This window comes from Lacerta agilis, chromosome 2, assembly GCF_009819535.1.
Source record: "Lacerta agilis isolate rLacAgi1 chromosome 2, rLacAgi1.pri, whole genome shotgun sequence".
Classification (NCBI taxonomy): domain Eukaryota; kingdom Metazoa; phylum Chordata; class Lepidosauria; order Squamata; family Lacertidae; genus Lacerta; species Lacerta agilis.
The window spans coordinates 18853407-18877596 of NC_046313.1; the positions used below are offsets into that span (position 1 = coordinate 18853407).

General features: G+C 47.4%; 2 protein-coding genes and 1 long non-coding RNA gene across 3 annotated transcripts; 1 reads left to right on the top strand and 2 right to left on the bottom strand.

The window, feature by feature from the left end:
* Positions 1–130: 130 nt before the first annotated feature.
* Positions 131–2885, top strand: LOC117040792 (60S ribosomal protein L35-like). Its single transcript, XM_033138798.1, has 2 exons — positions 131–205; positions 2426–2885. Exon 2 carries the CDS (start codon positions 2447–2449, stop codon positions 2816–2818), a length of 372 nt encoding a protein of 123 aa, XP_032994689.1. The 5' UTR covers positions 131–205; positions 2426–2446; the 3' UTR covers positions 2819–2885.
* A 1366-nt stretch (positions 2886–4251) lies between these two features.
* Positions 4252–7802, bottom strand: LOC117040794. Its single transcript, XR_004425897.1, has 2 exons — positions 6638–7802; positions 4252–4546 (listed from the first exon to the last, which is right to left on the bottom strand). It is a non-coding gene; the product is annotated as an uncharacterized LOC117040794 (long non-coding RNA).
* Positions 7803–7872: 70 nt separating this feature from the next.
* On the bottom strand, positions 7873–23904 carry PRPH (peripherin). Its single transcript, XM_033138799.1, is given in 10 exon segments — positions 7873–8507; positions 10733–10812; positions 11472–11521; positions 14223–14443; positions 15917–16042; positions 17584–17748; positions 20371–20466; positions 20846–20906; positions 23243–23738; positions 23741–23904. Coding segments are annotated over 10 exon segments (1410 nt in total). The 5' UTR covers positions 23808–23904; the 3' UTR covers positions 7873–8459.
* Positions 23905–24190: the final 286 nt, after the last annotated feature.

Below are 24190 nucleotides of genomic sequence, written 5' to 3' on the forward strand. Positions count from 1 at the left end.
TCCGCTCCCTCACGTGGCCCGGCGGAAGGGGCGGGGCCGAAGGGAGCAGCCGCAGGGAGGGGCCGGAAGCGCCGGCCGCCGAGTTTCGTGGGAAGGAGGAAGCGGAAGTGCGCTAGGAGGGAGTTCCGGAAGGCGCCTCGTTCACGCACGGACACCACGCGCCCCTCAGTTCTCCGCACCGCGCGCGCCTCAATTATCCAGTCAGGTACTGCAGTTTTCACGGGCGGGAGTGTTTCTGAGCATGTATAAGTTCGTTTCCCCTTCGCTACTTTTGTAAGAATTTACAATTCTTTCATATATATATATATTATAATTGTTATTAATTTTCCAAGCAAACAGGCCGCATGTCTGAGGCAGACAGGCCTCACACCATTTTGACTCTCAAAATGACCAAAATGGTCCTCTGCAAGGAAGGAGGGGTGAGGGATTTAATTGTTCCAGGAATTAAAGAAGATTACCATCTCAAAGGAATGGCCAGGCTACTGAGAAGAGGCATCAGATAACTTTTTTGTGTGGTGTAGGTGTGATGCATCTGGGCGATAAGCTTGGGTTACACCTCTTCTGTGATTGATGTTTCTGGGGGTGGGCTAGACTCCAGGAGGGATTTTGAAATGTCTTTATAAGAGCATGGCTGCATTGTTCTGGGTCTTTTCCCTGAAAACACCGTTGTTGCAACAGCTTCAATAAAGTTTGTTCTTGGTATGAGCTTTCGTGTGCATGCACACTTCTTCAGATACCATCTGAAGAAGTGTGCATGCACACGAAAGCTCATACCAAGAACAAACTCAGTTGGTCTCTAAGGTGCTACTGGAAAGAATTTCCTATTTTGTTTCGACTATGGCAGACCAACACGGCTACCCACCTGTAACTGGAGCTTCAATAAAGATCAAGCTTACTAGCTGCTTTGCTTCTCAATCTTCTCTGGTTGGCTTCTGTTTTTTACTCCTACCAATGGAGAACCTGCAAAAGACTTTGCAAGGGCTCTTGTGTACCCCATAAAGGAATAAGGGCAGACTTTATTTTTTCTTACAAGACTACCCAAGTAGTGGCAGGAGAAAGAGAAAGGCAGAGAGGGAGGGAGCAGCTAGTTTGGGTTGTTCATGAAGAGTGCTATTAGCGTGGTGGATTAGCACCATGAATTCCTACCAGGTCTGAGTAGGAATATGGGAAACTGGCAACATGGCTATCAAAAAGAGGAGAAATCAGCACCAAAGCCCATAAAGGGGGACCCCTGTTTTCTAGGCCTATTATCACAAAGGGATAAGGAAGTGATGCAAGCAAGGCTGAAATGGTTATCAAGCAGCAGAACTTGGTAACATGACAGCAGCATTGTTTAAGGGAATAATCCTAAAGAAATGCTTATCTTACAGCCTTACCTCAAATATCTGAGGCAGAGCTTTCCAAACTTTTCATGTTGGCGACACACTATGCATCATCTTGCAACGCAGTTATTTAGTTTTGTATCTTCTCACAGCGCCTTCGTTCGGTTTTGCATCCTTTCGTGACGCCGTAATTCAGTTTTGCATCCTTTTGTGATGCCTTCAGTTTTGCGTCCTTTTGCGACGCAGTAATTCAGTTTTACTAGCAAACCAGAGGTTAAACTAGCCCCTTTCCAGCCCCAGAAGGAGCAGCACAGAGAGCATTCCCTTGACACACATACACACTGCAGCCAACACACTTAACGTGTCGTGACACACAGTTTGGAAAGCTCTGATGAGGGAAAAGGAATAGTTTCATGACTGTAGTCCGACTCTTGGCAGTATCTTATTACATATATTTATATGTGTGTGTTTGGATAAGGTTATTTCATACCCTCTAATATTTCTCCAATGAAAATAGGAAGGTCCTGTTGCCATTCTAGGCAACTTCCAAAATATATAAAAACATCATAAAACATTAATCATTAAAAAAAACTTCCCTGTACAGGGTTGCCTTTGGTCGTATAGTTGTATAGGTTGTATAGTTACTTATCTCCTTGGCTTGGGGGTCGCATAACTCCACTCCATACATAGGTGTACCCAGGATTTTTTAGGGTTGGGTGGGGCAAAACCTCAGATTTGTATTACGGTAATTTGTCTTGATTTTTGCTGATGTAGGGCAGGGGGGCAGCGACACCCATGAGTCCATACCCTCCCAACATTTCTCCAATAGGGACACCCTACATTACCCTCCAACATTTCTCAGATGAAAGGGAAATCCTCAGGAAAAGTGGGACATTGCACTGCACAGTTCCTAGTTTGGGGAAAAAAACATGGCAACAGACTGAGCTACACAGCTGCAAATAAAACATTATAAATGTGTTGTAAAGTGAAATATACAATTGAGATGCTAGGTAGCGACACCGAGCCATGCCAAATTCAATGTCTTTTTCAAAACTTTTGTTTAAAAAGCATTTTCTCCTTTTTTTTTCTTTTCGCGTTGGTAGCCTAGGACCGTTGTGGACGCCATGGCCAAAATCAAAGCCCGTGATTTGCGAGGGAAGAAGAAGGAAGAGCTGTTGAAGCAGCTAGATGACCTCAAGGTGGAACTCTCTCAGCTGCGCGTCGCCAAGGTGACCGGTGGAGCAGCTTCCAAACTCTCAAAGATCTGGGTGGTTCGCAAATCCATTGCCAGAGTGCTGACAGTCATTAACCAGACCCAGAAGGAAAACCTCAGGAAGTTCTACAAAGGCAAGAAATACAAGCCTCTAGACTTGCGGCCTAAGAAGACACGTGCCATGCGGCGCAGGCTAAACAAGCATGAAGAGGGTATGAAGACCAAAAAGCAGCAGCGAAAAGAACGCCTGTACCCGCCTCGGAAATATGCTGTGAAGGCATGATCCCTAACTGCGGCATTCTGGTCCTCTGGCCAGCATTTTCCTATTAAAGGTGTTTTGGCTTTTAAAAGCATTTTCTTCTGGCCAGCATTTTCCTATTAAATGTATTTTGGCTGTTCAAAGCATTTTCACAGCGTTTTTAATATGTGTGTTGATTCCACCTTTGTTATGTTTTGAATCGTGGTTGTAAATTTCATAGTGAAAACTTTCGTTTTCTCTTTTTTGAAAACTGCTTTGACTTTCCAGGTAGCATGGAAACAACAGGGAGTGGAGTGTTGCCGTATTTTTCTATGTATAAGACGAGGTTTTCCCCCAAATTCTCAAAAGTTTAAAATTGGGGGTAGTCTTACACACGGAATGTTGCAATTAAATATATAAATAAATACCATACACGCTCTGGCAGTTGCAGCTCCTCGCAGGGGAGGGGACGGGTTCACCGTGGGGCCTCCGGAGTCTGCCTGCCCCCTCCCACTCACCCGCCCTACAGCTGGGGGGGGGGAGGCAGCACAGGGGTGAGATGACTTCGATCCCCTCGGCTAACTGGAGTGGTGGCGGAGCTGGTGCGGAGCCGGGCAGCTGAGCATGAACGAGCGTGTCCCTAACGGCCAGGAACTGCAGAAGTCAAATTGATTTTTTTCTGCTCCAAGCTCAAACATCCAGGGGAGCGAACTGTACTCTGCCCCTTGGCTACACGCAAGCTCTGTGCTGCCTCCCCCCCCCCCCCAAGCTGTAGGGCGGCTGAGAGGGAGGGGGCAGGCAGACTCTGGAGGCCCCGCAGTGCGCCCCGCCCCTCCCCTGCAAGGAACTCAGTGATGGCACCCAGGGTGGGCTGAGAGGAGGAGCCGCCATTACACAGCTTGCCTCACTGTTTTGATGTTTAAAATATTTATTTCTTAATTTTGGGCTCAAAAAATAGGGGTCGTCTTATACATGGGGGCATCTTATAGACGGGAAAACACGGTAGTCACTTTTCAGTAGTGTGTACTAGTATGCTGCGCATCCATATTGAACCATAGTTTGTTTTGATACGATGCACGAACTGTGTGCCACCTTTTTTATTATGCCCCTTTCCCTTATGCCTTTTACAGCAGTGCAAAAATTAGGCAGCTGAAACTTTTTCCAACGTGCAAACGGACAAATGGTGGGGGGAAGCCTCACAAGCTCAGTTTCCTTGTCAGGCTCCCCCTCGAGGCTCAGGCACAGAGCAATGCATGCCTTTTCTGCATGTCAAAACAAAATAAAAAATACTTTCCAGTAGCACCTTAGAGACCAACTAAGTTTGTTCTTGGTATGAGCTTTTGTGTGCATGCACACATGTTTTCTGCATGTGTTAGAGTAGCTTGAGCAAACAATACATTTGAGTTCAGCAGGGAGTCGCAGGGAGACCACCAAACATGAGGGAACGAGAGAGAGAAAAAGCACAGAACACAGAGGACTTCTCAGTATGTTGTTTATTGGCTGGCTGGAAGCAATACATGGCCCATTTCACACAATGGCCACTTTTCATCAGATAACTGTCACTAGTCAGGGGAGATTGAGAAGCACCAGAAACAGGTCTACTGCAACCATTCATAGAGTCTCCATGTACCCTGTTTCTTCATAGGAGTGTGGGAGACAAGGAATTGTCCCGTGGGGTTGATACTACATCATTATTCCTCAAGCTAGACATCAGTGAGGCAAGCCAAGTTGTAAGGGAAGGATGTTTTGGAAAGCCGGTTGTATGTGCGCATGCTGGGAAAGAGCACAAAATAGTGGGATTACTGGGGAATTGGCATAAAATAGTGGGAAGAGAAAGAGAGAGGAGCTCGTTTGGGTTGTTCATGAAGAGTGCTATTAGCATGGTGGAATTAGCACCATGAATCCTTATCAGGTCTGAGTAGGAACATGGGAAACTGGCAACATGGCTATCAAAAAGAGGGGAAATCAGCACCAAAACCCAAAAGGGGGATCCCTGTTTTCAAAACCTATTATCAAAACGGGGTGATAAGGAAGAGATGCAAACAAGGCTGAAATGGTTATCAAGCTGCAGAACTCGGTAACGTGACAGCAAAATGGTATAAGGGAATAATCCCAAAGAAATGCTTATTGTACAGCCCAGCCCTGTACCAGATTTGATACTTGCCAGACTCTGCATGGGATTGCAGGTTTTGAGGTCCGAAAGTACTTTTGCTGCTTTCCCCGATTTGAGAATTTTACAACCAGAGCATATTTGCAAATGTTCCTTGATTGTCATGACTATTATAAGATTGGATCTAAAACAAAAGAAAAAAAATCCCTGATTGGTGTCCCAAAGGAAGGGGTTGTAGGCAGAAAATATGCATCACGGCTACTATAAATGAGTATTCTTCATTTTGAACCTTCGGTGACAACTTCAGTCCTGAAATGTCAAATTTCTTGCAATCAAGAGTAAATAATGAAACTTTTTGTCAGCTAGATGCTCACAAAACACTAAATGCCTCTGTCGTAATTATTTGTTCTGAAAGGCAACAAATAGATTCAAGTGCTAGGACCCCTGCAGCAGGATGGACAGATACAATTGACAGGATGCAACCTAAAAAGCTGCTGTGGCCTCACATTATACTGCCTTAGTGGTTGAGTCTGTCGCATTGCACCTCTTAACAGCTAAGCCAAAAGTGCCTCTTGAGAAGCCACATTTTTCTGTGTGTATTATTTTCAGAATAGCTGCCCAGACAAATGAATCATGAAAGTATTACTTACAAGCTGGTAAGCATTTTACTCATGTGATAGGGTAACATTGAACTGAAGAGAGAGAAAAGCAGGCAAGCATTTCTCTTTATCTCTGGTCCTAGTGCTGTGAGGCTACAGCACTAAGATCAGAGATGAGCTTCTGCCTCCTCATGCAGCATCAACGTTGAGTCATATGACATCAGGTGATTGACAGGTGGGCAGTTCCATTGGGGGGTGAGTCAGTTCTGGATTGGAGGGTATGAAATGTTAAGGGGAGAAAGAGAGGAAGAAGAAAAATCAGCCGACAGAGAGCTGAAGTGAAAAGACAGGATGTCAAAAAAGGTAAAAATCTGAGTATGTGTGCAGCTGTGGGAAAGGTGGATGTGAAGGAAGAAAAGTTGAGAAGCCACTGTTCTCCAGTTGGAGAACCGTTCATGTCATTATATATCATGTTTCGATGGGCATCTGCAGGAAAAAATAATGTTTTCGGAGGGAGTAAAACATTCAAAGGTGGATGAGGCTACTTTGTCACCCAAAACAAGAAGGGGGGAAAGGTGCACATTTTGCCTTATATCTCTCATGCTAAAAATTTGCTTTTTTATATAAAAAAGAAAGAAAGCTGGGAATCTGAATTATTGTTCGGGGTGGCGGCAATTCCCCTTTGCTCCATTCCCACAGACACCCATGGGTTAGTATTACCGAATCAAAACTTATTCATGTCAAGGAATCGGGATGGATGGATGTGTTTTCCCCTCTTGTTTATTAGATATTACAAGCGTACCTTGGTTGACGAACACCTTGCGACTCGGAACGTTTGGCTCCCGAACGCCTCAAACCCAGAAGTGAGTGTTCCGGTTTGCGAACGTTCTTTGGAACCCGAACATCCAACAGGGTTTCCGCAGCTTCTGATTGGCTGCAGGAGCTTCCTGCAGCCAATCGGAAGCCATGCCTTGGTTTCCAAACATTTTGGAAATCAAATGGACTTCCGGAACGGATTCCATTCGACTTCCGAGGTACGACTCTAGTTATTTTAACCATGTTAGCTCAGGTTGTACTAAATAGCCATGCCTAGGTGTTTCCCCGTATTCCAGGGACTCTTTGTTCAGCTGCTTTCTTCAGGCCTATAGGACTAACCTGTATGCGATACAGATGATGGGGAAGTTCCAGCTGTGTTCTTGCCTGATAAGACCAGAACCATCCCTTGTGGAAGTTGCAGAAAGTGCAGGCAGGGGTAGGACAGGGGTTGCACAAGGAGATAAGGAAGGAAGCAAAGGAGAGCAAGACTGTGTGGGAGGCCATCCTAGGGGATCTGTAAGGCAAGGGTCATTGTAGCCATGGCCTGCCTAATGCTGTTGGACTACAACTCCCACAATCCTTTGCCCTGCTGGATGGGGCTGAAAAAGTCCAATCCCTGGGGGTGGAGGGAGGACGCAAATCAGCCTGTAAGAAGTTCAGCCTTTGAAAAGTTGTCTTTCTCAAGGACCAAATTTTGTCTGATTGGAGAAAATTAATTTAACTTAACCCTATGGATTGCCTCTAAAGAAGAGGCAAGGAAATATCACTTTAAGGCTGTGGGATTTACTTCTGAGTAAACAGAGGGCTGCATGTTAAGATTGTCACTAGGACCCTTAAGCGTTAAGGATAAAAGAAACCGCAGAAAAGCCAGGGTGGGGGGGAAGCTTTTTTAAAGAGCCTCCTGCAAAATTTGATTTCTTTAAAAAAAATGTAATTCTGTTTTCTAGCTTGGGTACACTTCTGAAGATTTGGGGGACAAAATAATGATAAATAGAATTTGTATAGAGCTTTCAGATGCTCTAAGCATATCATGTGAATTATCTCATTGTAGTTCTTGCCTTAGAGGGCTGCTGTAAGAATTGCAATGAGATAATTCACGCGATGTGCTTAGTCAGTAGTGTTATCTGCCCATATTGCAGATGGGGAGGGGAAACACTGAGGCTCAGAGAGAACAACTTTGCCTAAGGCTACCTAGCGAGTTCATGGCAGAGGTGGGATTTGAACTGGGGACTTCTCCATTAACATAGCTCACTTTCTTATCCAATATGCTACACCAGCTCACACTTAACATTCTTGATAAAGGAGATTCTCATTCGTGAGAATCCCTGAAAGCGGCGGTTTTCGTCTCAGTGGCCGGTACACAGAATCGGTATCAAGGCCACCAGGGGTGGGCGGTAAACAATGGACTGCGACCAAACTTTCAGTCCTCTTTGGTGTTTCTAGGCTGACTTGACTTGCCAGATGTGAAGAGCTTACCAGCTGCAAAGCAGTGAATGCTCTATGGCAGGCACCCCCAAACTTGGCCCTCCAGCTGTTTTGGGACTACAACTCCCATCATCCCTAGCTAACAGGACCAGTGGTCAGGGATGATGGGAATTGTAGTCCCAAAACATCTGGAGGGCCGAGTTTGGGGGTGCCTGCTCTACGGACTTGATCTCGCAATCGCCACCAGGGTTAGGCTCTACACACAACTGGCAGATCTGTGCCAGCCAAGCCTGGGCTTTCATGGATTAATGCCCGAAGCCCTGTAGAAAGGCAACGCTCCTCTTCTTTCACGGCGACACCGGCTGGAACGGGCAAGGCGAGAGACTGTGTGGTTAAAAGAGGTAGGAGGCAGCTGGAAGAGGAAAGCGGGGACGGAGAAACTCCCCGCTCTCCAGCCCGTGTGTGGTTATTGCTGGGGTCGCAACCAGGCTGCCCCCCCAGGAAGGCTAGAAGTGCACATTGAAGGAGCAGGGCTGGCTGGGGAAGCCTGGTACAGTGGGGGAAGGCGGTCGGAGGTCAGAGGTATCATTCACCATCATCATAAATAAGGCCAGTGCGGCTTGGGGGGGGGGTTGTCTGCTGCTGGGACTTCTGCACATTGGATAGCTGAGTGCCCGTCTCCACGGCATTGGGGGGTGTGGGGGAAGGAGGGAGGAGGTGTCTGGGGTTCCCCACATCACTTCTCTATCTCAGATCTCTGCTCTTTCCTCGATTCAGTCACCACCTGCAGGAGACAAGATGCAAATAAATGATAGAAAGCAGGTCAGAGCCGAGAGAGAAAGGTGAGACGCCTGACAGGTATATTGCTGAGCATGGAATGGGCAATGCTCACAGGATCATAGACAGGGCATTCCACAGTTCCTTGCATGGAACACACCTGAGCACTACATTTGGGACAGGTTTCATTTTTTAAAAAAAGTTTCTAGTCCTTAGATGGTCAGCCATGGTTTGACCAGTTGTGAGTTAACGAAACTGGAGGGAGGAGGCTGGGTAGGATTTTTTGGCATTAGTGGGGAGACTTCAGTCTCTTGCATCCCGCTCTGCCTCTCCCCATGGTTAATGTAAACAGAAAAAAGGTTATGCAAATATATGTAAATTTGCACTACTTGCGTGATGTATACAACAGGAGGTGTCGGCATGCCACTGTACCACTATGGCTTCTCATGCTTTCTGTGTCGCCACCCCCAAATCCATGTTTCTGTCTCCCACCCGAAATCCACAACACATGAGAGCAGGGGTGCCAACTTGAATAAAATATTGTGGGTAAGCCTCGCCCCACACAATCGATGACGCAGCACAGCGCGCACACGCCATTTGAATGGGAATGCCCATCAACTTTGTGGGGGCCCAGCCCCCTCAAATATTTTATTGTGGTGGCCAAGGCCCCTAGGAGTTGGCTCCTATGCATGAGAAAACTGTTTGCATTTCCTGCAGAGTTCGTTTTTTGCATTGCCTCATCTGCACCTACACTGAAGCTATTGTGCCACAACCCTGCGCAGCCATTTTGTGCCGTGCTGTGCCCCCACCACAGTCATTCCAGAACTGGCACCTGCAGCACTTCCTCAAAATTCCAGTGGTGTTCACTTCTCCCCACCCTACCCCCAAAAAAGGTTGGAGATCTCCCTTGCACAGAGACCAGAACTTAGAGTACCTTGTTGAATTTCTTCCCCTCCAAACACACACACACACACCACACACACACACAGAGAGAGAGAAGAGAGAGAGAGAGAGAGAGGAGAGGAGGAGAGAGAGAGAGATGAGAGCGAGAGGAGAGAGAACCCTGGCCAAAGGCAATTCAGTCTCAGCCCCAAACAGCTACATGTCAGGTGCTCATATAACATCTCCCACATGTAGAGCCACACAATCTTGACCAGCCAAACTGACTCCGTAATAATTGTCTGGAGCAAATGGCATTGTGTGCCTGGGGCCTCCTGCAGAAAGGTGCAAACTTCAGGAGAGGATTGAGCCTCCCTGAGCTGTAGTAAACCCGCACATCATCATCAACATCATCATCATCACATCATCATAAGCGATAGAACATCAACATTAAAAACTTCCCTAAAAAGGGCTGCCTTCAGATGTCTTCTAAAAGTCAGATAGTTGTCAGATTATTTCCTTGGCATCTGATGGGAGGGCGTTCCACAGGGCGAGCACCACTACCAAGAAGGCCCTCTGCCTGGTTCCCTGTAACTTGGCTTCTCGTAGGGAGGGAACGGCCAGAAGGCCCCTTGGAGCTGGACCTCAGTGTCCGGGTCTGAACGATGGGGGTGGAGACGCTCCTTCAGGTATACTGGGCCGAGGCCATTTAGGGCTTTAAAGGCCAGCACCAACACTTTGAATTGTGCTCGGAAATGTACTGGGAGCCAATGCAGGTCTTTCAGGACCGGTGTTATGTGGTCTCAGTGGCCTGCTCCCAGTCACCAGTCTAGATGCCACATTCTGGATTAGTTGTAGCTTCCTAGTCACCTTCAAAGGTAGCCCCACATAGAGCGCATTGCAGTAATCTAAGTGGGAGATAGCTAGAGCATGCACCACTCTGGCAAGACAGTTTGAAGGCAGGTAGGGTCTCGGCCTGCGTACCAGATGGAGCTAGTAGACAGCTGCCCTGGACACAGAATTGACCTGTACCTCCATGGACAGTTGTGAGTCCAAAATGACTCCCAGGCTGTGCTCCTAGTCTTTCAGGGGCACAATTACCTCATTCAGGACCAGGGAGTCCTCCACACCAGCCCACCTGTTGTCCCCCTAAAACAGTACTTCTGTCTTGTCAGGATTCAACCTCAATCTGTTAGCCGCCATCCATCCTCTAACCACCTCCTGCTTGAACCTCCCCTTCCCCTTTGCTCTAGGCCTAGATGCTGTCCTCTTCTCCTGCTTAAGATAGCACCGAGGTCTGGGCGCTTCTTATCCTCCTCCTCAATTTGGGAGAAAGAAAGGTAATGAACTTGCCTCTCCATCCCGGGTCTCAATGGTTTTGATCAGCACTGTCTTCCTAGAGTGGCTCTCCACCGTTGGCTCTGGCTCTGAAACTACAAGGGAGGGGGGGGCATTCAGGACAGAGGGCATGGCAGCTCAATACAATACGCATCTCCCCCTGCAGCACCAGCATCAAACCCCCCCCCCCAAAAAAATACTCCAGGCAAGCTGGGTGAAATCAGAAGGGATGGAAGGAGGGAGGAGATAGGTGTGATTTCTTCCTGCCAGTTCCCAAGTTAAAACAGCAATAAAGCTAAGCTCAGGTGTGGTCTCTGGTGGATGAGGAAGATCTGATCCAAGGTAGATTCTTGCAATCAGTCGGTGTGCTCCCAGAAATGTTAACCATAAATCCATCCTTTGGGTGAGGTGGAGCTCAACAGCAGGAAAGGGGTGTAAGTCAGAGCAATGAACATGGTCTCTTCAAAAGTCCATGTTCATAGAATCATAGAATCATAGAGTTGGAAGAGACCACAAGGGCCATCCAGTCCAACCCCCTGCCAAGCAGGGAAACACCATCCAAGCATTCCTGACAGATGGCTGTCAAGCCTCTGCTTTAAAGACCTCCAAAGAAGGAGACTCCACCACACTCCTTGGTAGCAAATTCCACTGTCCGAACAGCTCTCACTGTCAAGAAGTGAGCATGTGCAACAGTGTGCATAAGCACACATGATGCATTTTTTAATGTTTCCCGAATATGGAACTATAAGCTTACCTGTCGTTTTGAAGCCGAAGGAGGCCATGGACTGAACCGGCACTGCAATCCTGCAGGGAAGAAGCCACAGTGAGCTCTACAATGAAGTCCCCCAGGAAGTACTTGGCTGGTTCAGAGAGATGCTGAAAACCCCTCTTGGCAACATTAGGGATAAATTCCAACAGTGTAAACGGGTTTCATTGGATGTATAACAGTGGTATCTTGGTTCTCGAACGTAATCTGTTCCAGAAGTCTGTTCGACTCCCGAAACGTTCGAACACAAAGGCACGGCTTCCGATGGCGCAGGCGCCCTGGAAACAATAGTCTACAGCCGCTTCAGACATTCGGCTTCTGAAAAGCGCTCGAAAACCGGAACACTTCCGGGTTTTGGGCTTTCAGGAGCCGATTTGTTCATCAACTAAGCCGTTTGAGAACCGAGGTTCCACTGTAATGGAATACTGAATGGTTTAGTTTATGTAAAATATGCAGGGATTTATGATATTCAGAATGAACCATGGAAAGAGAAGAAGGGAAGTCACTGACATTTTAAGGTTGTTTAAATGAATATCCTAAAGCACGCTTCCTCAACCTTTGCTCTCCAGATGTTTTAGACTACAACTCCCATCATCCCTGACCACTGGTCCTGCTAGCTAGGGATCATGGGAGTTGTAGGCCAAAAACATCTGGAGGGCCGAGGTTCAGGAAGCCTGTTCTAAAGTGTAAAACAGAAAATTTAATGAAAAAAATATAAATAAAACGTCTCTCTGGAGCATAATATGTGCCTTCTTCCCAATCAGGAATTGATGTTTGTATCAGCTTTGTTTTGGAGAAATCCTTGACATGCGTGGAAGTCCGTGCACTATTATAATATCCTGTGGTGTGGGAACTAACGGATCGACAACAAAAAGGGAACCTGTGAACACTTATGGTAGCAGAGCCATTTATACTGCAAGGCTGGAAGGTCAAATACCCGCCCCACCCAATCTACTACTACTCAGTGGCCTGAAGATCTCACTGCCCTTTCTACGTTTAAAATGCATGGCTTAAAATACAGGCATCTCCCACTTGCGCGAGCGGGGAATTCCCCTGTTCGTCCCTGCCCCACCCCATTGGGACGTCAAAAATGGTGCGCATCTCAAGATGGCAAAACTGACTGGGAAACTCAGAAATCAAGAGGACAATAACTTTATATTCAGCCACGTATTATTGAGGGGAACTGTGTTGAACAGGTCTTGGTGTTTTGATTTCTGGGAATGGAGTAAGACCTGATGAAGAGAGCACAGCAGAGGTTATATTTTCTGAGAATCCTCTGGAAAAATAATCTCTCAAAGGACCTGTTGATGGCCTTTTACCATTGTACTGTTGAGAGTGTATTAACTTATGGTGTGTGTATGTGTGTGGTTTGGGAGTTGCACGGTCAGGGAAAGAACAATGCTGTCCAGGGTTGTAAAGACTGCGGAGAGAATTGGGTGCCCTCTTCCCACCTTGGATCAAATCTATGCCTCCAGGTGCCATAAGAAAGCGGCAGAGATAGTGCAGGATAGTGCACACCCCGGAAATGATCTCTTTCAGCTTCTGCCTTCTGGAAGAAGGTACAGAGTTATAAAGACCAGGACTTGCCGCCTAAGAAGCAGTTTCTTTTTCCCCCCTTTCTTTCTTTCTTTTTTTAATTTAAAATACTTTATTAGTAGATTTGTCCTTCCAGTACAAAGTAGTTTGTTTCTGGTCTTTCATAGCACATAGTTTAGGAATATCTGCATTAAAGTCCTTTAAAAAAAACCACTTGTCTACAGTCACTGTAGGCTATATATGAAGGAATAACATTTCTTACCAAGGGTATTTCTACAGAAAAGAAGCAGTTTCTATGCAAAAGCGATTTTGGTTTTAAACGCACTGTAAGGTAGTCTCTAAGTGAGTATCTGTATTTAGTTGTGGGGCATCAGAGTTTTTAGGGGGCTAACCAGGTGTTTTTTTTCAATTTCTTTGTTCTGTATGGGACAATGACAATAAAGATTATCGTATCGTCCTGCTGACGTGAGGGAGGGAAGTCGAAGCTCGGCAGAGCGAGGTTTTGTGTGTGTTTATATCTTTATGATTTGTTTAATCTATTTAATTGGAAAATATAATAAAAAATATTTTTTTTAAAAAAAGTATCATATCGTATCAAAATGGGGGAGACATATAAGTTATTTAAGAGACCACTGTAAGCAGATGGAAACAATGGCAGGATTTTGATCGCGCTTGTAGTGTAATAACTACCATGGACAATAGGGTTTGATAAAAAAAATTGGAGTATGGAAAAATATGCAGTTTAAAATGGGACTCCATGGAGGGGAAGGGGGGAAGTCCTGAGATTTGGAGGAATCTCCACATGTGGATTTTTTTTTTATTCTTGGCATATAACTTTGTACTTGTAAAACAAATAAAAATGGTTGCAAAAAAGAAGAAGAAAGAAAATGGTGCGAATCTCAGCAGGAGCATGTGTGATGATTGGGGAGTTGCCCTCATAAAGTATGCTTATTTAAATCTTGACATTTAAATTAGAAATCATGTGATGTTCCTGTTGTTGATGACAGCTGGCGGTGTTTCTCTCTCTCTTTTCCCTCTCATCTCTTTCCTTCTGTCATATTTACAAAAATAAAACATAAAGACCTTGAGAAACCAAAACCAACGCTCCTTTAAAACCGCCTCCTCCTCTGATCCTGCAAAGGCAGAGATGGACCCACCGTGGGATGGGCCGAACCATGCAAAGAGATATAGGGGAGTCCTCACCTGCTCTCCTCCCCCTCCAGAAGCTTGCGGTAGGTGGCAATCTCGATGTCGAGGGCCATTTTGACATTCAGCAGGTCCTGGTACTCCCGCAAGTGCCGTGCCATCTCTTCCTTCATGTGTTGGATCTCCTGCTCTAGCCGTGCCACCGTGTCCTGGTACGAGCCCATCTCTACCCCGTATTGGTCCTCCAGGTCTCGCATCTGCCTCAGCAAAGCTTCGTTCTGGGGAGGAAAACAGAAGCGGGGCTTACATGGGGGATGCAGGGAAGCAGGTCTCAGACACCTTACCCAGAAGCCATACCGACTCCCAAATCCTGCTGCTAATTCTCAACCGAGTGAGAACAGGCAAGGCTGTGGACTCAAGGCTAGCAAGTGCTGAAAATGGTTGCCCTCTTCTTTCCCAGCTGCAAAAATCGGACACAGCCACAGAATCTGGAGCATAGGCATTCCATTATTATTATTATTATTATTATTATTATTTTATTATATTATTTTACAGTTGCACCTTGGTTTTCAAACAGCTTAGTTCACGAACAACTCAGAACTCGAATGTCACAAACCCGGAAGTAGGTATTCCAGTTTGCAAACTTTGCCTCGGAAGCCAAACGTCCAACACGGCTTCCGATTGGCTGCAGGACGCTCCTGCAGCCAATCGGAAGCTGTGCCTTGGTTTCCGAAAGTTTCAGAAGTCGAACGGACTTCCAGAACGCATTCTGTTCGAAAACCAAGGTATGACTGTATTGAGTTTATTTACCGCCCTATACCCAGAGGTCTCAGGGTGGTTCACGGAAAAGATCACAACATATATAATCAGAATAAAAACAACAACCCAATAACACACACACAGACACAAACCCCAGAAAAGAGCCACATTTTAAAAGGGTATAGGATGTATACATACACAATCACACTGCAAAATGGGGCACTGGGCAGAGAGAAGTTGGAATTTCCAATGACCTCTGTGCTCAATTACACAGCATATATTGTTTTTCAACCTTTATGGCTTTGAAGATAAACTTGAAAATGTATGATGGGGAAGATATCTAGTAAAATCCCTGGTGAACTCGCAAAGGCCAATGGCATCATTTGCTCAGATTGCAGGTTTGAATCTTCACCCGAGAATACAAAACATTTTGCATGACTTCTATCTACGTTATGCTTGGGTTTCCCCAGCTGAATTAATACCGCACAAATATAACATCCTATTCTGCTTCATTGCCAGCAGCGCCCATCATATAGGTGTTTTTTTTTAAAATCCATATACATTTGTGGGTTAACCAAAAGGGTTTTAACAAGAATCAATAATAAAACCACTACCCCTTTAACCGCAGTGTTATCATATCTCTAACTTAACCCAAATTCAAGGACCTTAAGGTAGGGTTTGTGGTTCTAATGCGAAACTTTATTTTCACAACAACCCTGTGAGGGAGTGTGGCTGGGGAAACCCAGCCAGATGGGCGGGATATAAATTCATTCTTCTTCATTCTTCTTCTTCTTCTTCTTCTTCTTCTTCTTCTTCTTCTTCTTCTGACTGAACCTAACCATCCAGGGGTCCTTAATCTTTACAGAACAATAGGGCAGCAAGCACATTTGGACACAGAGACAAAAGTTTCAGCAAAGATGGGAGGCTCCTTGGCTGCTGCCTCCCAGGGAACAGGGCAAAGGGGTTCAGGACGGAAAGGGCATCCTACTGACCGTTCCTTTGAGTCCATCCACTTCACAGGTGAGGCTCTGGATCTGGCGCCGGGATTCGTTCATCTCCTGCTTGGCCTGGCGAAGCGCTTCGTGGTTCCGGTTGGCTGCGTCCGACAGGTCAGCAAACTGCAAGCGGTTGGGGGAGTCAGTGGAGAGAAAGGAAAGACCCGCCCCCAAGACCATCTCCTAGCCTATCTCCTATATCAGGGGGTCTGGAAACCAAGCCATATGAGGAGCGGTTGAAGGAGACTGATATCTTTAGCCTGGAAAAGAGGACTGAGAGGAGATAGGATAGCCATCTTCAAATATGAAGGGCTGTCACATGGGAGAGGAAACAAGTTTGTTGTCTCCTGCTCTCCAGAGCAGGACTCAAACCAATGACTTCAAGTTAGTCAAACCTCAGTTTTCGAACCCTCAGCTGCCAAACAATTTAGAAGCCGAACGCCAGAACCCGGAAGTGAATGCTTCTATTTTTGAACTTTTCAGAAGTTGAACAGACTTCTGGAACGGATTACATTCGAAAACCAAGGTTCCACTGTACAAGAAAGTAGATTCCCACTAAACATAAAGAAAAACTTTCTGACAGTAAGAGCAGTTCGACAAAGGAACAGTCTCCCTCAGGAAGTTGTGGACTCCCCTTCCTTGGAGGTTTTTCAGCAGAGGTTGAATGGCCACTGTCGTGGAAGCTTTAGCTGATTCCTGACCCTAGGGGTACCTTCCAACCAGTTCTATGGTTCTGTAGTTCCTAGCAATAACGAACTCTTTCTGTGTATGTTTTGAAATGGCACTGTAGTCATAGCCGTCCAACCCAGACTGTACTCCAAAGAAAGGGGAGCCTGTGGAGTTTCCAGAAGTCATTGGACTCTAGCTCCCATCCTTCCCAGCCAGGAAAGGCTCTCCATCAATATGTAGCCCACCATCCTGCCTGTCAAGGCTTCAGGGAATCCTATCCCTCCCACGGTGGGATGCCAAGAAGCAGAAAAACAATGAGTTCTTACCGAGTAGTTTATTCAATATTCACAGAGAGAGACGAAGGAATGCGGTCTCTCTTAGAAAATGGTGTTGCTCCAAGTAAAGTCCCACCCCCCAGTCCCTCTATTCTACGTCACCCCTGCACCAGCTGATCTGTGCTTTCTGCCTCTGAGCTTTCTGTTCTGCTACTCTCACGGCATGCCTGGTCCTGGGAGAGTGGGGGGGGGGTCAGGAATACTTTCAAGAGACACTGAGCCTGTTAACTTTCTCTCCCCCGGTGCTTCTCCTTCCTGCTGCTTCCCCAATACAGTGGTACCTCGGGTTAAGCACTTAGTTTTTCTGGAGGTCCATTCTTAACCCGAAACTGTTCTTAACCTGAAGCACCACTTTAGCTAATGGGGCCTCCTGCTGCCACCGCACGAATTGTGTTCTCATGCTGAAGCAAAGTTCTTAACCCGAGGTACTATTTCTGGGTTAGCGGAGTCTGTAACCTGAAGCGTCTGTAACCTGAAGTGACTGGAACCCGAGGTACCACTGTATTTCCCAGCTTCTCCCCTCTGCAGCCTCTGAACTGTGCCTTTCTGCAAACCACGGTTCTAAATCTATGCTGTCCTCCTCTTCCTGGGGAGGGCTCTCAGTATTCCTCCCAGTCCAGCCCCTGACACCACCCTTGTAGCTGCACCCAGTTTAGGCACCTTGGATTTGTACCACTCCTCGGCCTCCTGCAGGTTCTTGACCGCGATGCTCTCATACTGGGTGCGGATGTCCCGCAGGGCGGCTGTCAGGTCCGGCTTAGCCTGCTCCACCTCCACTTGCACCTGCTGCTGGCTGTGCATGCTCACCTGCATGTCGTGCAGCTCCTGCATGTGCCGAGACATCAATGGGGACAAAGATACAAAGATGCAAAGGAACACAGACACAACAAATTGCACACAAGAGATTGAAAGAGGAGATACTATGAAACGAGAGAGCACAAATGCAGAGGAGCACAGCCACAAGGAGAGGCAGGCCCATTATATGTAGCCTCCCTAATGTGAGACTACGTGGCAGAGAAAGTATGTTTCTCGGTTTTTGTCTCATTTATATACCACTTTTTGGCCCCCAGGCCCCCAAAGTGGTGAACAGCATTAATACATATCATGAAAGAAATATAAAGCAGAAATGCAATACGTATGCTAGACTGAGCAAAACAATATTTTAAAAATAGCACGGAAATTTGGTCAAGAATAGCGGTTCGGCAACAGGATTAATCTATAGGTGTGGCACATCAGAGGTGGGAGAAATCTGCCATTTGACTTTGCTTTTCCGCCCTCTTGTGTAAGGAAAGGACTAATCAGAACTTCTTATACTGCCTGTAATGTGTTAGGCAATCCTAACATCTTCCCCAAGTCATTGGGGAAGTTTAGGGATAAGATGGGATGCTGAGAATGGCTGGAGAAAAACAACCATTTATTCTCTCTCTCTCTCTCTCTCTCTCTCTCCACCTCTCCTCTCTCTCTCTCTCTCTCATCTCTGTCCCCCTCTGTCCTCTGTCTGTCTCTCTGTCTCTCTCTCTCTCTCTCTCTCTCTCTGTGTGTGTGTGTGTGTTGTGTGTGTTGTTTCTTCTTTCTTTCTTCTTTTCTTTCTTTCTTTTTCTTTCTTTCTTTCTTTCTTTCTTTCTTTCTTTCTTTCTTTCTCTTTCTTTCTGAGGGTTACCAAATTTGGCACTGTTTTATTCCAGCTGCTGGAATAGCTTCATGTGTGTCTGCATGAAGATTTTGGGGAGAAAGCGTGCTTGTATGTGGCCGAATACTGAAGAAAAAAACAGGTGGGGAGGTCACTTACTGGCGTAGAGGAAATGCATGGACTGACTTGATTCAATTCAGGAATTTATTGGGCAAGGCTTGTGGAAAACTGATTGGGCATAAAGTTCCTATTATAAGATATATGTTATGGTATTCTTATGGTATTGTATTCTTAGGTGGCACAAATCTGTGCGTGGAATAAAATACTATGAGGTTGGTGAATACGCTATGTGTATACCTTATACCATGACCCACAGCTTTCCGGGGGGGGTGGGGTGGGCATCAGTCTTGTCTTATCTTGTTTTTCTTCCACTTTTTTATTTTATTGGCTTGTTAACGAAAAAAGTGAAAACATAACAAAAAGAAAGAAAACAAAAGAATCAAAAATTTAAAGCTTAAAGTATCACAGCCTTGAATGATAGAGGGACACATTAGTACAAAATTCCTGTATACGGCACAGTTACACACCCAAGAGTGGGGCCGTGGGTGCAACTTCTCTGTTATTCACTGCTAGAAAAGGAAGAAGAAGAAGCAAGTAACTATCCGCTGCATGCAAGGGTTTCTCAGCTGCATCAGTCCTGCAAATCTACATCCATAACCCTGGATACAAGCTATCCTGCTCACGCACCCAAGGGTGGGGCTGGGGATGCAACTGCACTTCTGCTGTTTACCACCAGATGGAGCACAAAAGCAAAACCGCTTCTGCAAGCACCTCAGGACATCAGAAATGTTAAAGGACTCTAAATGGGATCCCCATGAAACCTGTGTGTGAAATCTTCCCCTACCCCATCCCCACTTTTGCTGCTTCTCCTGCTTCTCCTGCAGCCCCTTACCTGTCTCCCAAGGCTGCCACCATCCTCAGGAGCAAGCCATGAGTTTGGGATAAAACATAATTTCTGTTGCAAGGTATGTACAGATAGGGTATGAGCCCAGTCTTCTGCCCTCAGAGGAAGCAGCAGCTGCTGCCATCAGGACAAATGGCACACCTGTCCAATGGATGGACTGGTTGCATAAGGTTCAGCTGAACTCTCAAAAGCCTCTACATAAGCCAGTCACAGAACTAGTTGTAGTTAGGTTAAAGCTTACTGGGAAATGATATATAATGAATCAAAAAGGATGTTTAAAATAACATTTGTAAAAAACAAATAAACAAACCCAGAAGCTTTTCTCTTGGGAATTATAGGGACAGAACTACCTAAATTGTATAGAAATTTACGTATGCTGCTACAACGGCAAGAATGTTACTTGCCCAAAAGTGGAAAGAAGCAGAAGTCCCAGCAAAGGAAGAATGGATACAAAAACTTATGGAATATGCAGAAATGGTGAAACTCACCAGAAGAATAAGAAATCAAGATAACAAACTTTTTAAATAAAATAATGGAAATAGTTTATTTAATATTTACAGATAAATTGTAAACAGATAAAAACATTAGCAGGATTAATGTAATAACCTGCATTTTTAAAGAGTATATATCTATAGTAGATAAAGAAACCAGTTAAGTTAAATGAATTTGGAGATGCAGAAGATAGAAAAATGAATTCAAAGAATTGCAGAAAGAGGGAAAGTCAATTTTTGAATGTTAAATTGATTGTAAAACTATTGAAACGTATAAATTTGAAAATATAAATAAAAAAACTAAAAGAGGAGGGTTTCAAATCTTCCCTCCATTCAAAGGCCACCCCTGTTATTTCCCCTACCTCTTCATGCAGTTTCTTGAGGAATTCAATTTCATCCATGAGGGATTCGATCTTGCGCTCCAGCTCCAGGCGCGAGAGGGTGGCATCGTCCACATCCTACCATGCCAGGGAGGAGAAACGAGCCATGATCAGAACCGCAGCAAGCCCCTTTCCATTTCAACATGAAATACATATGGGTCAGAGAAGGATCGGGAAAAGCAAACAAAGGAATCCCAGCCCATCCGCCAGGCTGCGATGGTGGGCTGAGGGGGAGAGAACAGGGTGCCTCAGTTCAGCACCACGGACAGCAGCCACAGCTGCCCAAAGCTGCTTTCAAGAGCTTGGCTTGAGCCTTTACTGTTCAAGAGGACCCTTCACCCATGTATGAGTGCAGGGGCTGATACATACAGCAGTTTCCAAACAGCAGAGAGTGCTGGGACCCTGCAGGTACTCAAGGGTAAGTGGGCCAGCCTGCCCCGCCTATAGCCTCGCTTACCTTGCGGAACAAAACCAGGTTCCCTTCAGCATCTTCGCGCTTGTGCATTTCCTCATCCAGCCTGTAGAGGACAAAGAACAGCCAAGAATTAGAAACAGGGCTAACTCCATAGTTTGTCATCTTCCCCCAGGGTGATACACTCCCCACTTTGGGCACACTTCTGCTCTGCTGCATAAACTCTAGGCATCTTTTCCCTTGCACCAGAAACAGTCTGTCTGTTTTTATTTGTTTGTTTGTTTGTTTGTTCCTCCCTCCCTCCCTCCCTCCTATGCTCTGGACTCTGCTTTTAGGGGCCGAGCAGGATGCAAGAACAAGTCAAATGAGCTGCACCTAGGAGTTCCTGCCTCTACCCTCCCTTGCTGCCATCCGCCACACCCCTACAACGCAAGAACACAATGCCAAACAGACTTCTCCAGCCCCCTGACATCAGCCGACCCTGCGATGGCAACACCCGCAGGGCTTACCTAAAGCAGATAGCCAGTGCAGGGGAAGTAGGGGAAAGTCACAGAGAAGTATCAGGAATAGGGAACATTCAGTTACAGGAGGAGATGGAGATCAAGTGAAATTGAGACCGTTCCAGAAAAGCTTTGCAATGGCATCAGAAGCGTTCGTCCATTCCATGTTTATTCGGGTTGCATTCTCCACCTTGGGAATCAATAGTTTTTCGAGACACAGACGGGTGCAGTCATTTGGCCACACCCTTCCCCAGTGATGTATTCCCTGAGCTGACGCAGATGACAGAAGGCACTATTAGGGCAAGGAGACTGGAGAACATTGCAAGTCCCACGTCACTCTGCATGCCTGAAGGGGACCACGCCCCACCTCTCTCCCAGGCTTCAGCTCCTTGAGCATGCCTTATCCATCCCCTTCTCTTCTTCCCAAAGAGCTCACCCCCACTGCACCCCATCTGCCACAGCGTGAGCAATGCCAGGATGCAGAAATTCAAACCCCACCCCACAGTGCCAAGGGGAATGCAGTCTCGAGGCTGTGGCTTTGCTTGCTTTTCCTTTTCAGCACAGCGATGTGCGCATGGAAGCTGCAATGCCCTGTGAGGAACCCCTCTCACGTGTGCCACATGGGACCCCATTCGCGCCGCATGCCCCCTTTAAGGAGGCTGCCGCTACCCCACCCACACTGGCTACCCACCTCAGGCAATTCCTTGCCAGCTCACATGGATTCCCCCTGTCCTCATCGTACTGCCCTCTGGAATAGAGAGCTCTCTGGCTAAGGGCATTATTGCTGTGGCAGAAGCTCCCTCGCCACACCCCACTGCTCCCCCTCTACCAAGTACCAGAAATAGCCATCTCCTTGCACCCTGCCCCATCCAGACATCTCATGGATGACACAAAGTGGCAGAAGTTCAGCTCCTCCCTGCCACTCTCCACCATCGCCTTTCTGTTTCCAGGAACCATATGCCCACGGTCCCACACTCCATGTATCCAGCTCTTCTTCTGTCCTGCATCACTTGCTTTATTGCCCTTTGTCACCAATCATAATCATAATAACAATAACAATAATTTATTTATACCCCGACCATCTGGCTGGGTCTCCCCAGCCACTCTGGATGGCTCCCAACAGAATATTAAAAACACGATAAAACATCAAACTTTTAAAACTTCCCTAAACAGGCTTGCCTTCAGGTGTCTTCAGGTGTATCTGAAGAAGTGTGCATGCACAAAAAAAAGCTCATACCAAGAACAAACTTAGTTGGTCTCTAAGGTGCTACTGGAAGGAATTTTTTATTTTATTTTGTTCTAAAAAGTCAGATAGTTGTTTATTTCCTTGACATCTGATGGGAGGGCGTTCCACAGGGTGGGTGCCACTACCAAGAAGGCCCTCTGCCTGGTTCCCTGTAACCTCGATTCTCGCAGTGAGGAAACCTCCAGAAAGCCCTTGGAACTGGACCTCAGTGTCCAGGCTGAAGGATGGGGGTGGAGGCGCTCCTTCAGGTATACTGGGACGAGATCAGCACTCTTCCCTATTCCCAAGCAGAGAGAGTTAGCAGAGCTTTCTGAATATTCAGGGAGTGGGATAAGGGACTCTGCAGGAGCTCAGAGGCAACCATCTTCATCTACTCCAAATGATGCGTTTGGGGGCGGGGCTGACTTCATCTTCATCTACCCAGAAGGATCCCTTTTGGGGGGGCTGACTCCAATTGAGCTCTGGCTTGTTTTGTTTCATCTTTCTCAGGACCCTCCCACCACCCAAAGGAGAACCCAGGAATCCGGGGCGCGCCTGCCGCGATTAACCCCTCCCGCCCCGCCCCAGCCACTTTAAACAGCACACAAGGCTGAAGTTCCGTTTTGTGCACAGGATGTGGCTCGGCTTGCCCCCTCCATCTTCCGAGGAGGACCCAGGCGTCCTGGCACGCCCCTACCTCCACCCCCGGCGCCTCACCTCTGCTTGAGGGCGGCAAGATCCTCGGCCATGTTGTCCCTCTCGACCTGCAGACGGTCGCGATCCTTGCCCAGCGCGTCCACCTGCCTGCGTAGCTCGCGGAGCTCGTCTTGGAAGAGGTCGGCGGCGCGCGTGGTCTCCTTGGAGCGCGCGTGGCCCAGCTCGGCCAGCAGCGCCGCGTTCTGCGTCTCCAGGTAGCGCACTTTCTCGATGAAGCTGGCGAAGCGGTCGTTGAGCTCCTGCAGCTCCTGCTTCTCGTTGCTCCGCGTGGCCAGGAACTCCTGGTTCAGCGCCTCGGCTACCGAGAAGTCCAGCTTCTCGGCGGCCCCGTAGGCGTAGCGCGGAGCCGGCGCGCTGGAGGAGCGGAAGGTCACCGCGCCGCCGCCACCGGCCCGGTAGGAGCGCAAGGATGCCGCCGTCGAGGGCGTGCTCAGCAGCCGCGTGGCCGAAGAGGACGAAGCCAGGCGGGACGAGGAGTACGACAGAGGGGACACATGGGCGGCGGCCCGAAAGTGCGGCGGTACGAGGTGGCGCGGATGGCACCGGAGTGGTGGTGGTGGCTCATGGCGCAGCGGCTGTGCCCGGAGAGAGATGGAGAAGGAGAAGAGGAGGCGTCGAGGCTGGGACGGAGCCGCGAAGTTCTCGACGGGGGAAGAAGGCGCCGCCTTCGGAGATGCCGCTTTATAGGCCCCCAAGTCGCGAACTGGAGGGGGAGGGGGGCAGCAGGAGGAGGAGGAGGCTCCTCCTCTCTTGGATGCGGCCCAGAGCCCCGCATTGCAGCCCCGTCGTCTGGGAAAGGGAACACCCCGCCCAGGCTGCTCTGCAAAGATGCTCTCGCGGGCAGGAGGGGAGGGTGAGTGGGATCCCAGGCCCTGCTCCGTCCTGTCCGGTCCACCGCCCTCCATGTCATACGTGCCAACTCCCTGGGTGCCCGAGCACCCACAAAAT

Bases quoted from the DNA above. Each gene is read 5' to 3' on its own strand.
- LOC117040792 (XM_033138798.1), top strand. From the start codon at position 2,447: ATGGCCAAAATCAAAGCCCGTGATTTGCGAGGGAAGAAGAAGGAAGAG.